The sequence below is a fragment of the Chinchilla lanigera genome, unplaced genomic scaffold (assembly GCF_000276665.1).
Source record: "Chinchilla lanigera isolate Chin_1 unplaced genomic scaffold, ChiLan1.0 scaffold00145, whole genome shotgun sequence".
NCBI classification, from domain to species: domain Eukaryota; kingdom Metazoa; phylum Chordata; class Mammalia; order Rodentia; family Chinchillidae; genus Chinchilla; species Chinchilla lanigera.
In genome coordinates, this window is record NW_004955546.1 from 668,189 (window position 1) to 682,401 (window position 14,213).

Here is a 14,213-nt window from a genome sequence, read left to right on the forward strand (position 1 = left end):
TCGACCCCAAGTAACCTGCGGCTCCGGCCCACACAAAGGGAGGGCCTAGGGGCCTGAGGATCCTGTGTTTCCCACATTTATGCACATGATATAATATACAGTAATGTTAGGATATAGGCAGGTATCTTGTCACAACATGAAAAATATAACATTTTCTAATCTACAAGTTGTGTGAAAAGAACTCAACTTTGTCAAAAACATGCTCACAAGATTCTGAAAGTTATATATCTTAATATAAAATGAAGCATCAAACTCAGAAACATCATTTGTTACACAGAACAGAGTATATGCAGCGAAAAATTAAAACAAAAGAGGGGCAAAATTCCCAACAATAAAAAATACATAAAAATTAAGTTTTTTAGTGTCCTATAACTCACAATTTTAAAGACAAAACAATCACATAGACACTAACCATACTTGAAAGTAAAACGTACATTTTTCAATTCACAATGTTTAATTAAAAGACACTACAGATTAAGCACCAGAGATACTCAAAAATACAAAATTAAGTCATTCAATATTTTATATTAAACACTACTGACACATAATCTAAATGTTTATAAATGACTTACTGAAAACCACACAGTGTATGTACTTTAGGACAGCTCCACCTGGGAATCTTATTTTCTGGAAAATTTGCTAAGAAATGCTGACCTCAAACTTTTTGTATTAATTCTACCTTCAGGTCGCCATTATATGAAAAATTACCATAGAATTTTCAAAATCACCTTACATATATAAAGTTTCTCCCCAGTGAGGCTTCTTTCATGTATTTAACAATGTGTATGGATTGGCATCTTTCCTATATCACTCCTATTTCTCCCCAGTAAGTTCTTTCGTATGTGAAAAGCATCATGTGTGCTGAAACTATTTGCACATTGTTTACACAGAATACACAGTAAGAGTTCTTTCCCGTATTTTAAATTCACCATGCCTGCTGAAAGATTCCCTGCTTTGCTTACATACATACTGTTTCCCCCCTGTGTGAAGTCTTTCATGTACTTTACAATATCCATGTGTGGTGAAAGCTTTCCCACATTGTTTACATACATAGGGCTTCTCCCCAGAGTGAGTTCTTTCATGAATTCGACAATGAGTGTTTGTGCTGAAAGCTTTCCCACATTGCTTACATATGTAAGGTTTCTCCCCAGTGTGAACTCTTTCATGTATTTGACAAACTCTGCGTGTGGTGAAAGCTTTGCCACATTGCTTACATACATAGGGTTTTTCCCCTGTGTGAATTCTTTCATGTTTTCGCCAATGACTATTTGTGTTAAAAGCTTTTCCACATTGCTTACATACATAGGGTTTCTGCCCAGTGTGAACTCTTTCATGAATTTTACAATAGCCATGTGTAGTGAAAGCTTTCCCACATTGTTTACATACATAGGGTTTCTCCCCAGTGTGAGTTCTGACATGACTTTGACAGTGAGTGCTTCTGCTGAAAGCTTTCCCACATTGCTCACATACATAGGGTTTCTCCCCAGTGTGAACCCTTTCATGTACTTTACAATCATTGTATCTGCTGAAAGCTTTCCCACACTGTTTACATACATAGGGTTTCTCCCCAGAGTGAGTTCTTTCATGACTTCGACAATGAGTGTTTCTGCTGAAAGCTTTCCCACATTGCTTGCATACATAGGGTTTCTCCCCAGTGTGAACTCTTTCATGTAACCGACAATCACGTTTCATACTGAAAGCAGTCCCACATTGCTTACATACATAAGGTTTCTCCCCGGTGTGAAGTCTTTCGTGCATTTGGCAATATATACGTGTGGTAAAAGCTTTACCACATTTCCTACATACATACGGTTTCACTCCAGTGTGAAATCTTTCATGTATTTTATAATATCCATTTGTGGTGAAAGCTTTCCCACACTGTTTACATACATAGGGTTTCTCCCCAGTGTGAGTTCTTTCATGACGTTGACAATGAGTGTTTGTCCTGAAAGTTTTCCCACATTGCTTACATACATAGGGTTTCTCCCCAGTGTGAAGTCTTTCATGTATTTTATAATGTTCACGTGTGGTGAAAGCTTTCCCACACTGTTTACATACATAAGGTTTCTCCCCGGTGTGAATTCTTTTATGACGTTGACAATGACTGTTTCTGCTGAAAGCTTTCCCACATTGCGTACATACATAGGGTTTCCCTCCACTGCGATTTGTTTCATGGATCTGAACATCATTTTGTGTGTCTGTTTGATTAACATCTACGTTAGCATCTGCAGTATGAAGGAATCTTTCTTCATATTGATTCTTGTATTGATAGAATTTGCCTACATCTTCATTTCTGTAAAGAAAAAAAAAATCAATAAAATGGGTCTCCATAATAGTTTTACTGGAAAAAGTTGTTTTGATGCTGCAAAGAAATTTTGGCAATGAGTTAACTGAATGACTTGCAGGTTATGTTCAAAAGAGACATTCCCAAAAGAGTAGTATTCATTTGAGATTTTTACTTTATTTTATTTTACTTGATCTTATTTTATTTCATTTTGTTTTTGAGACAGGATCTCACTGCGTAGTTCAGGGTAGTCTTGTACTCACTATGTAGCCCAAACTGGCCTTGAACTTGAGGCAACCTGCTGCCTCAGACTCCTCAGTGCTGGGATTACAGGCATGTGACACCACACCCAGATCATTTGGGATTTTAAAGTTCTTATATTTTGAAATATAGAATGTTAGGCTTCCTTTTCAGTTACCAGTATATATGTGTATAGCATATTGATCATTTTGATATCTTTTTCCCCATCACTCTCCCCCTTCTCTCCTTACCTTGTTTATCTTTCTCTTTTCCAATATGTCAGTCTTTCTTTTCTCTGTCACCTCTCCTCTATTTTACTCTCTAATTGATATTTTGGCTTCTCAAATGAGAGAGAAACCACATGACATTTCACATTGTGTGGCTGAGTTATTTCACTTAACTTTATGGGAGGAAGATCCACCTATTTCTTTTGGCAAATAACATGATGTTATTTATCTTTTTGGCTGATTATAGAGCACATTTTCTTCTTTTCAGTGCTGCAAATGAAACCCAGGTCTTAGCACAAAATCTCCAGCATTTTTATTTCTTATTTTGAGAGATTGTCAATGATGATAAAGTTGTTCAGGCTGAGATTCAACTTGCCATTCTGCAAATTCTGCTTCTCAAGGTGCTGGGTTTACCAGAATGCACAATCACACTGCACCTATCAACAGTTTTCCTCATCAATACATCCAGTGATAGATATCAAAGCTGATGCAAGGGTTTACCAGTTACAAAATGAACTCCTTTGAGTATGGGTAAAGTGGTGTCTGTATAACATGATGATTTTGACTCTTTTGAGAAATTTACCCAGAAGAAGTACACCTGGATCAACTTTAAGAGACAGCTATGCACTGATTATCATAGTGAATGTACTTAACATTCCATCAGCCTTCTAAGAAGGTTAAAGCAGAATGGACTCAATTATCTGGAGAATGACTTGAAAACATGCATTGACACACTAGCATTCATTTGTACTTTGAATACTGCTTCATTTTTAGATATCAAATATGTTATAGATTATACATGAATAGCTGTGCTAAAGATGGGTTCCTGTCAAAACTCAAAGTTGGTTCTTCCCATATACATCTATATATAATACCTAAATGCCATTTCATACATTTTCATGATTCACTTGTCAGATTATACATACTCAAGCTGCATATATATTTGGAGAATATTTTGACATTGTATTGAACTTGCCCTCATTTCCTTGGTTGTCATATTTCTGCTCACACACTGATTCTTGAGAAACATTCTTTTTCCTTGGGAGTGCAAATTACCTTAGATATCGCAAGTAATTTTTGTATTCTTTTCCAACTTCCAGGTTATCATCAGCTCTTCCTGAATTGTAGACATAGAAATATAAGGAATCATTATATTTATACATACAAATCAATAGATTTCAATTAGATTCATGATATAATGTAACCAGAACTGACTTATTCTTCAAAATGTTTTCATATTCTTTTTAATGGAACAGCACAGATGAGCAACAAACAATATTCTCTGATATTACAAGTGAGAAAGAGCTGTCATCCTTACCTATAGCAGCCAGGTTCCTAAAGGTTTCCCCCATCACATCTCTGTAGAGCTTCTTTTGGGATGGATTCAGCAAAGCCCACTCATCATTGGTGAAGTTCACAGCCACATCCTCAAAGGTCACTGCCTCCTAAATGATCATACATACATTTTTCAAAGGAAGGTTGAGACTCACACCTCGTATATCTTAACTCCTCTCATAAAAAGTTGAATTGAGAGCCAAGTGTGGTGGTACACATATCTAATTCCAGCACTCAGGAGGCTGAGGGAGGATTGCCATGATGAGTTCAAAATCAGAGTGGGTTCCATAGTGAATTCAAGGTCAGGCTGAACTACATATTGAGAGCCTGTCTCAATAAAACAAAACAAAACAGGTGAACAGAAGCTGAATTATTCAAATCTTAATTCCATGTCTTGATCATCAGTTCTGTGTGCATGCACATTTTTTCAGACAGCAATTGTGATGCAACTCATTGCTAATGAAACAGCAGATTAGGAGCACTGGTTCTTTTGCAGGTCACTGCAAGGGTATCTGTGCACTGTCTCTAAAGCACGGCTCACACTGGGAGACTACAAAGCCACCATCCACAAAGCACAGGGGCAGATGAATATCTAGTGAATCACTTTGATAGACCATGGGAAATATCTCTTTTCAAATCTCATTTTTTATGACATTGAGCCTTTCTCTTTGATTCTACTTAAGCAGCACTTTGAATTTTGAATTTGGTTTTACAGAAAAAATAATTGAACATCAATTATAGTGTATAGATAATAACTGAAATTTTAACAGAAAAATTTTATTGGGACAAGTCTATAAACAATACAAACAGGCAAAGGCTACAAATAATCTTATAGCTCAGTGTCACTAAGTGATCACTTTTCACTCAGATATAAGAAATTTTAGGGTGGTGTGATGGGAAGATGAATAAAATGTATTATGTGCATTGAAAACCAATTTATCACAAAATAACTAGGCACAAAAGGAAAAGTTCAAAGAGGTGTAGTTGGTACATGCCTGCAACCACAGCACTTGGGAGGCTGATGCAGGAAAATTGCCTTGAGCCTGAGGTCAGCCCCAGTCAGGCAGATGTTTGAAATACACAGACACTGACTGAAAAAAGTTTTTCTTCAGAAGAATATCAGGTATCCATCAGAATTAAAATGATAAATTGGGGCTGGGGATTTAGCTCAGCGGCAAAAGTGCCTGCCTGGCAAGCGCAAGTTCGTGAGTTTGGTTCCCGGTACCGGAGAAAAACCAAAAAAAAAAAAAAAAAAAGATAAATTGAAATAAATGAAAAATATGAGATATAAATAAGACAAGAATATATTTAGTGTGCACACACTATAAGGACTTTGTATAGGGAGTAAAGGTCACTGAACACAAATCTAAAAAAATCACTACAAGATATCTAACTCAAGCAAAAACACTGAACAAATAAAAATAACCAAGCCTTTTTTGAATATCATTAAGAAAACAGAAGTGTGGAAGAACACAGTAACAATATGAAGTGAAGGGAGAATGAAGAATCAATTGCTACACTCTATCTGTATTTCCTTTAGTTCACAGTTTACAGAAACATACAGACCAGAAGCTTCTTTCCAATGTATAGAGGACACACTGTGTCATTATTCCTGGAAAGAGATGAGTCTTTTGAAGTAAACTTGAATAATCCTGCATCACACAACCAGTGGTATGGATAGAAAGCACTTGGCTCTTGATTCACATATCACTACTTGTGAAAGAAAAGAAACTTCTGAAAAAAGTTCTCTTCGCAAATCTATAATAATCACTTACTGAAAATTCCAGGGGAAGAAACCAAAAGAATATTTTTCATAGAAACTCACACATGGTAAACTTAGGAAAAGTCACCAAAGTGGGAGAGTGGTCATCCATAGGGCAAGAGAGGGTTGAGTCAGGTGGGGTATCAATCACTGAGATGCTGTCAAACACTGCCTGAGTCCAGGTGAAAAAGTTGCTGAATATTCCCAGGTTACTTACATTATTAGTGTTAAGTCTCACTAACGATTTTGAGAATAAAATTTATTGCAAAATACTTAAGAACTAAATCATCATTGAGAAAGTACACCTTTCTATATCTCTCTGGTGTAGGCAAAGAATTTATAAATAAAGCCCCAATCACACAAGAACTACCATAAGGAATCAACAACTGGGATCTCATCTTATTAAAAAGCTTTTGCACAGCAAGAGAAACCAACAGAGTACAGAGACAACCCACAATGTGGGAAAAAAATGTTTACCAGATATTCCTCAGACAAAGGTTTATTATAAAGAATATATACAGAGTTTTAAAAAATCAGACCACCCAAATTTAAGGACCTAATCCAAAAATGGGCACTGGAGATGAATATACACTTTTCAGATAAGAAATACAAACAGCTAATAAATATATGAAAAAATGTGCAGCATCACTGGTCATTCAAGAGATGCAAATTAAAATAACACTGACAGTCCATCCTCACCCCTGCAAGAATGGCTATTATCAAGAAACCAACCAATAACAAATGCTGGAGGAACTGTGGGGAAAAACAAAATCTTCTCCACTGCTGGTGGGAGTTTACATTAGTATAATCATTGTGGAAATCAGTGATTCCACAAAAAACTACAATTGGAGGTCCCATTGATTCAGCTATTCCCTTTCTGGGTATCTTCCCAGAAGAATTAAAAACATCATACCACAGAGATATATGAGTACCCATGTTTACTGCAGCACAATTTGTAATAGCTAGATCTTGGAAGTGATCCAAATGCCCATCAACCAAGAAATGGATAAAAAAGGTGCAGTCTTTTTATATAATGGAGTATTACTCAGCCATAAAGAAGGATAAACTAGAGACTTTTACAGGTAAATGAATGCAACTTGAGACTATACTCATAAGTGAAACAAACCAGATGCAAATGTGTAAACATCGTATAGTCTCTATAGTGTAAGAAGCGGAAAGAGTAAATATGATCCAAAATGTAAAATAGATACTGTAAAATGAGAAGAAACTTGAAAACAATAGAGGAACTGGTTTAGTGAAGTGGAAAAAAGAAGGAAGAAAAGTCAAAAGGAAAAAAAAATATGTATACATAAAAGATAGTTAAAATCATTCTACTACTAATTTCTCTCAGTTCATTGAAAAGATAGGTTTGCGCTAATATTGTTTGGACAATTAAATGCCAATATCTCATACTCTGAGTAACGAATTGAAAGATAACAATACTCAATATATTAACAATTGTTACCCTTCTATCATATTGTTTTGGAATTTTGTTTCTTGTTTTTTTTGTTTTTTGTTTCTTTTTCTTTAAAATGTCAAATTAAAAAAATAGAATCTATATCTGTCTGCATTCATGTACGAAAAGATGAAGCAACATTCACACACTGGGAGGCAATAAGTAAAGCAGCATAGACACCCAGCAAACAAGTCTCTTGCAAACAAGAGACCCACAGACACCCAGCAAATGTGGGCAAACTGTATACTGCCCATCAGGAGGATGGTTAGACAGCGAGAGAAAGAGTGAACAGGTATAGAGCTGATCAATGTCTATGCGTCTGGGTTATGGTCCCAGTGCTGTGCCCACCTGGACAGAAGTTGTAGTTATTTTGACAATGATAAGGGTAGATGACAGAAATCCATGAAAAACACACCTTAGGCTATCAATGATTCAACAAAATCTTCTGAAGCTACATTAATTTGACATTATCCAAATTTCCTCAAAATATTTCCAGTGATCAGATAATGATATAAAAGGCAGCTCTCCAACAACAGTCCTTGATACATCCTTGTGGTGCGTTAACTAATGATCAGCTTGGAACACCCAGGTGAAATGAACCAGTGTGTTTCTGGGTGTGGAAGGCACACCTAAGGAATGTTGTCCATAGCATAAAAGGAGTACTGAAGGGGAAGATGGCATGCTGTTACTGGAAAAGCTTATGCTGCTGGTTTTCCTTACAAGAACTAAGCTGGTCTCATCATCAGAGGAGCTTGGGCCTCACTGTTGCTAAGGATGGCTGTTCTTCTCTTCAGGGGAGTTCTGGTCCTTACCTTTAGTGTTACTTCCTAGTTTCAGGACAAATCCCTCAGCCTTTTGAGACAGATTCTTCACCCTCATGGTGCAGACTTTCTAGCTTCTACAACTGACTGGTGGGCTTCCCAGTGCAGATCCTTGATATAGAATTTCACGAGACATTGTTGTGGGCTCTAGGCCTCTAGCTGAACTGCAGGAGACTGCCATGAGCTCTAGGTCTTGAGTGGGACTTGTGCAGGACACTGTCATGGGATCCAGGCCCTTCGCTGGATTCTCTGGGTCTCTTGCATGTGCACAGATCTTTTGTTTTTAATTTTATTTTATTTTATTTTATTTTTTGTCTTTTTGAGTCAGGGTCTCACTATGCAGTTCAGGCTGTCCTTGAGCTCACTTTGTGGCCCAGGCTGGTTTTGAATTTGCAGCCATCCTCCTGCCTCAGCCTCCCAAGTGCTGGGATTACAGGTGTGCACCACCATGCCTGGCTTGGACAGATCTTTTGAACTTCATTGCATTTGACACTTTGGGGTCAATATTATAAAATAATCCTATAAATTAGCATCCTATGTTAAATCTACTCCCTTGCAAACCTTGACTGCAACAATACTCTACTCAACAGAGCATCAAATTACATGAGGCCAAACATGAAAACGGACAGAAAGATTGATACACAGCTCTGTTTGAAGATGTCAAAGCAACTCCATCAGTAACTGATAGCTGAAGAAGGAAAAAATCTATAATGGAAAAGTAAAAATTAACAACATCATGCTTCCTTGTGATTGACTGCATATCACATAATTGTTTATCTAATAACTACATAATAAAATGTCTTTTCAAAATCACAAGAAATATTCACTCAAATAGAACATGTTTACAGCAATAATAGAGGACAAATTTCTAGGGAGAAAATAGTTGAAATATATTATGGACAGGAAGCAGAATGAAATCATTCTGTAGAGTAAATATAATAACAAAAGTAAAAAAAGAGGATAAAATTTAATGTGTTCAAAGTAATAAAAACTCTGCAAAATAGGATCTCATGACTAATAAAATTTGACACCAACAGTAGAAACATATTTAAAATATTTTTAAGAAATAGAGATTAAATCATAAAATTTTGAGAGACACGTGATTCAAATGCAAGGCTTGATTAAATATTGAGGAGTAAGGTAAGTATGTAAATGAATGTAGGACATATTATCATTTCAGGGACCCAGATACTGCTGCTTTAGAAGAAATTAGACACAGTGAATTTCATATTAGAAAAGAACAAAGATCACAACATCAGAAAGTTAGGCAAACAATAGCAACATAATGAAATTCCCTAACAAGTAGGGAATTTCCTTGTTCATTATTTATGTAGATTAAGACAACAGAGAAGCTGGGGATTTAGCTCAGTGGCACAGCGCCTGCCTGGTAAGCACGAGATCGTGAGTTCGATTCCTGCTACCAGGAAAAAAAAGTAAAAACAAAAACACAACAGAGAATAAATTGCTAAAAGTATCAAAAGCATTGCTGACTAATTAATGTAATTCATTAGAATAAAACACAGAGAACAAAAAAAATCATAAAATCCTGTCACTGGATAAAGACAAAACAGAGGATAAAAAGTAACGAGAGATTAAGAAGGAACCCACAAGCTGGGCGTGGTGGCACACACCTGTAATCCCAGCACTTGAGAGGCTGAGGCAGGAGGATTGTGAGGCTGAGGCAGGAGGATTGTTGGGAGCTCAAGGCCAGACTAGGCTTCAAAGTGAGCTCAAGGCCAGCCTGAACTGTACTGCCAGACCTTGTGTCAAAAAAAAAAAAAGGAACCCATATAACTGTGTTTACTTGCATATAACACCATGGCATGCTTAAAAAACTAAAGTACCAACAAAAACCTCATGGAATCACTAAAAATGCTAACACAGACTACAATGCTATCTTAATGTATTATAATATGCCATGTAATTACGTATCTGATGCAAATAATTGGACTAAAAATCATAAAGTTTACATCATATATATAGCCCACAACATGATAAAACAATTTTACAAATGGTAAAAGCCCATTTAGGACAGTCTTGAGATTAGATATCATAAGCACAACATAAAACTACAAAAACATAGTAATATATATTAGAGGGACAAATATAAATAAATTGAGCTATTACACATGTTGACAAAATAAACAAATATCTTTAGAATATTAGATGAAACCTTCCTATGAACATTTTTATTTTGAATTTTCATCATGAGCACATCAGCATTTTTCTTATTCTACTGAAAATGTTAATTCATTATCACTTGAAGAAAATAATCAACAATAATAGTATTAAATACATCCAAACACTACCTTGCAAATCCCAAACTCCTACACATAGAAGACATCCCTGAGGAACAGACTTTTACTAGAGAGGAACTGATACCAGTGATATAGTTACCTACTACAAAAACTTACAAGAATCAACACAGTAACAAAAATTATTTGAAATAGGGCTGGGGACATAGCTCAGTGGCACAAGCGTCTGGCTAGCAAGTGCAAGGTCCTGAGTTTGATTTCTGGTACCAAAAAAAAAAAATTATTTAAAATAGAAAATGATAAGATACAGAAGCAAAATATAATTTCAGAACTTTAGCCCACCCAGAACAAGTCCAGGATACAATAAGATAGAGGAAAATGGAAGAAACACATCTGAACTTTCTTAAATCATAGCAACAGAAGTAGAGAAACAAATCCATGACAGTATAGAGGAAATCAGATCAGAAACAATCTCTCAGGTAAAAAAAAAAAAAAAGTCAACATGCATAAAGGAATTGCTTGGCAAATCTAGAGTAGAGATAGATTAAAAGAAAAGATGCTGAGAGGAAAAGGATGGAAACTGTGAACAATCAATATAGGAAAAAATAGAATGAATGCGACAGATTCAAACAGATACTGAGGAAATTAGAAATTCCACTGAAAGCTGGTAAAACATTTGAATGAAACTGAAGACAGACTTTTGGACCTTGAAGACAGGATGGTGGCTAATGATCATGAAAGGAAAGATCACCTAAAAATAACAAGGGATCAAGAAACAATTCAACAGCTATAGATACAAAGAAAAACAATGTAAGAGAGATAGATAGGTGTCAATGAAAAAGCAGGAAACAACACAAATGACAGAAAAAGACTATTTGCAGAAATAATAGCAGAAAATTTCCCAAACATAAGAAACAGAATCTGACATACTAAGAAGTGAGGCACATAGAATTCCAATTAGCATGATGAAAATAAATCTACACCCAGACATATAATAATCAGTATCCTGGAATTTCTGCACAAGAACAGAGTATCAAAAGCTGTTAGAGAAAAGAAACAGATCATCTATAAAGGAAAGCCCATGAGAATTACTGCAGACTTCTCAGCACAAACCCTCAACTCAAGAAGAGCTTGGAGTGAAATATTTCAAGTCCTGAATAAAAATACCTTCAAACCTAGACTGACGTAGCCTGCAAAACTACCTTTCAAAATTAATGGAGAAATAAGATATTTCCATGACAGGAAGAAATGAAGAAATTCATGACACAAAACCAAACCTACAAGGAGTACTGACAGATATTGTGAATAGAGACAAAAATGACCACAATTTCACAAACAATGGAAAGAAACCACAAGGCAGGGTAAACAATTAAACAGGAAATATCAGGGAACCAACAATGGGAAAATAACAGGACAAAAATAAGCCAACACATATCAGTTATAACCATCAAAGTAAATGGCCTCAATTCACCAATCAAGAGAAAGAGCCTTGCAGAATGGATCAAGAAACAAAATCCAACAATATGCTGTATACAAAAAACAGATTTAACTGAAAAAGAAATTCATACACTAAAAGTGAAAAGATGGAACACAATATTCCATCAAACAGGAATGCACAAAAAAGCAATGGTAGCTATTCTTTTTCCAGACAATGTGAACTTCAAACCAAGAATGATCAAAAGAGAAAAAGAATATCACTACATACTTGTTAGGGGGAAAACTTCAAGAGGAAGAAATAAAAATCATAAATATGTATACACCAAATATGGAAGCACCCAACTATATAAAACAAATATTAATGGATATGAAAAGTCAAATAAGTAAAAACACAATGATAACAGGAACTTCATGCACCATTGTTACAAAAAGATACATCAACTAGACAAAAAATTAGCAAAGAAATATCAGATCGAAACCAAACCTATGAATAAATGGATTTAGTAGATGTGTACAGACTATTCCACCAAACAACATCAGAATATATATTCTTGTCAGCTGCACACAGGACATTCTCTAAAATAGAGCATATAGCACCCAACAGAACATGCTTAAGTAAATGCCACGGAATGGAAATAATCCCATGCATATCATCCAACCACAGTGCAATGACGTTAATAATTCATGGCAAAAGAAAATGCAAAAACTCCATAAACACATGAAAATTAAATAACACCCTCCTAAACAACCAATGGGTCACAGATGAAATTAAAGAACAAATAAAACAATATCTACAATGAAACAAAAATGCAGAAACAACATATGGGAACTCGTGGGACATGATGAGAACAGTCCTGAGAGGGAAACATAGCAGTGAATTCTCACATCGGGAAAGCAGAGCAAGAGCAAATAAACTAATGTTGTACCTCAAGCTTCTAGAAAAAGAAAAGCAAGTCAAGCACAAAGCTCACACAAGGGAGGAAATTATAAAAATCATAGCATAAATTAACACAACTGAGACTAAGAAAAAAACACAGAGAATTAATGAAAGGAAGAATTGGTCCTTTCAAAGAATAAATAACATTGATAAACCCTTAGCCACCCTTATCAATACAAGGAAAGAAAAGACTTAAATTCTTGCACTGAGGAATGAAAAAGGTGAAATGACCACCTAATTTGTGAAAATTCTGATCATCAGAACTTATTTCAAAAATCTTTACTCTCATAGGGTGCAGAAGAAATGGACAGATTCCAAGATAAGTGTGAATTACCAAAGCTGAATCAAGAAGATATAAAATTTCTGGGGCAACCCACTTGGGCCCCCTTCTGTCCCTCTCTTGGACAGAAGCTTTCTTTCCCTCAATAAATACATTCTGCTCTTAACCTCCGTTGTTCCTAAAAGTCATTCTTCGATTTTAGAGAACACAAACTCGTCCCAGATACCTTTCAGGTTGGGAGTTTCTATTTTCCTGTACCAATTTCACTCTTGAGCACACCCTAAATGTGTGCTAGTAAACCCAGTGCTTCTCATTGATACTTCCTGACACAGCCAGTGAACCTAGGATTTCTACAAAAGAGTGGACTGAATTTCTTACTTCAGCGTCAAGAACCTCGCAGAACCAGCCCAGCGACAGCAGATGAAGCAGGCAGATTTAGGAAGTAGCATGAAAACAGGTTCTAAGCTCATGGTTCCCCAAACATCAAGGAATTAAGTTGAGAACCAAGGAGGTTAGGAGATTTTATCGGAAATAATCAGAATAGCTCCTAGGGTTCCAAGAAGGGTGCAGACTGGGTGGCCTCATGGCGCTCCATCCAGAGACCCTTACAGATCTGTGGGTCCCTGGAATTGCTTGGTTCTTTACTGGCCACCTATCACAGGGCGCTGTGTGGATTTAAAAAGACCAATTGCAACTCAGGCTTCTATTCCAGTTTTTCAACGTACAAGATTAAAGGAAATTGGGATTTTATTGATTGATTGATTGACTGATTGTCTTTTTGAGACAAGGTCTGGCTATGTAGTTCCAGCTGGCCTTGAACTCACTATGTAGCCCAGGCTGGCCTTAAACTCGCAGCAATCCTCCTGCCTCAGCCTGCTGAGTGCTGGGATTACAGGCACGCTCCACCACACCCGCCAGAAACCGGATTTTAGAAGACAAGAGGGGATTAAAAAAAGGTTACTTTGCATTTTAAGTGGCTCAGTACCCAGGAGTTTAGAAGGGAGGGACTGTATCTCTCATCAGGAGGGAGTGGCTTCATTCCACACTGCCGAAGGCAGTTAATCTTTTATCTAAAGTCCTAGTTCACTGTCTATTATTTTAATTCTTAACAACATGGCTGCTCAACTATTTCTGATGTCATTTTTTTTTTTTTTTTTTTTTTTTTTTTTTATTTTTTTT

At 36.2% G+C, this 14,213-nt stretch overlaps 1 protein-coding gene across 3 annotated transcripts in view; it reads right to left on the minus strand.

Annotated features, from left to right (window-relative positions):
* Nucleotides 1-435: 435 nt before the first annotated feature.
* Nucleotides 436-14,213, minus strand: part of LOC102028237 (zinc finger protein 709-like) — a 26,012-nt gene continuing 12,234 nt past the window's right edge. For all 3 annotated transcript variants that reach the window (XM_005411753.1, XM_013508422.1, XM_013508423.1), the window contains exons 2-4: nucleotides 4,070-4,196; nucleotides 3,808-3,868; nucleotides 436-2,293 (exon numbers count right to left, since the gene is read on the minus strand). In XM_005411753.1, coding sequence (XP_005411810.1) covers nucleotides 883-2,293; nucleotides 3,808-3,868; nucleotides 4,070-4,196 — 1,599 coding nt within the window. In that variant the 3' untranslated portion in view covers nucleotides 436-882. The remainder of the gene's footprint in view (nucleotides 2,294-3,807; nucleotides 3,869-4,069; nucleotides 4,197-14,213) is intronic.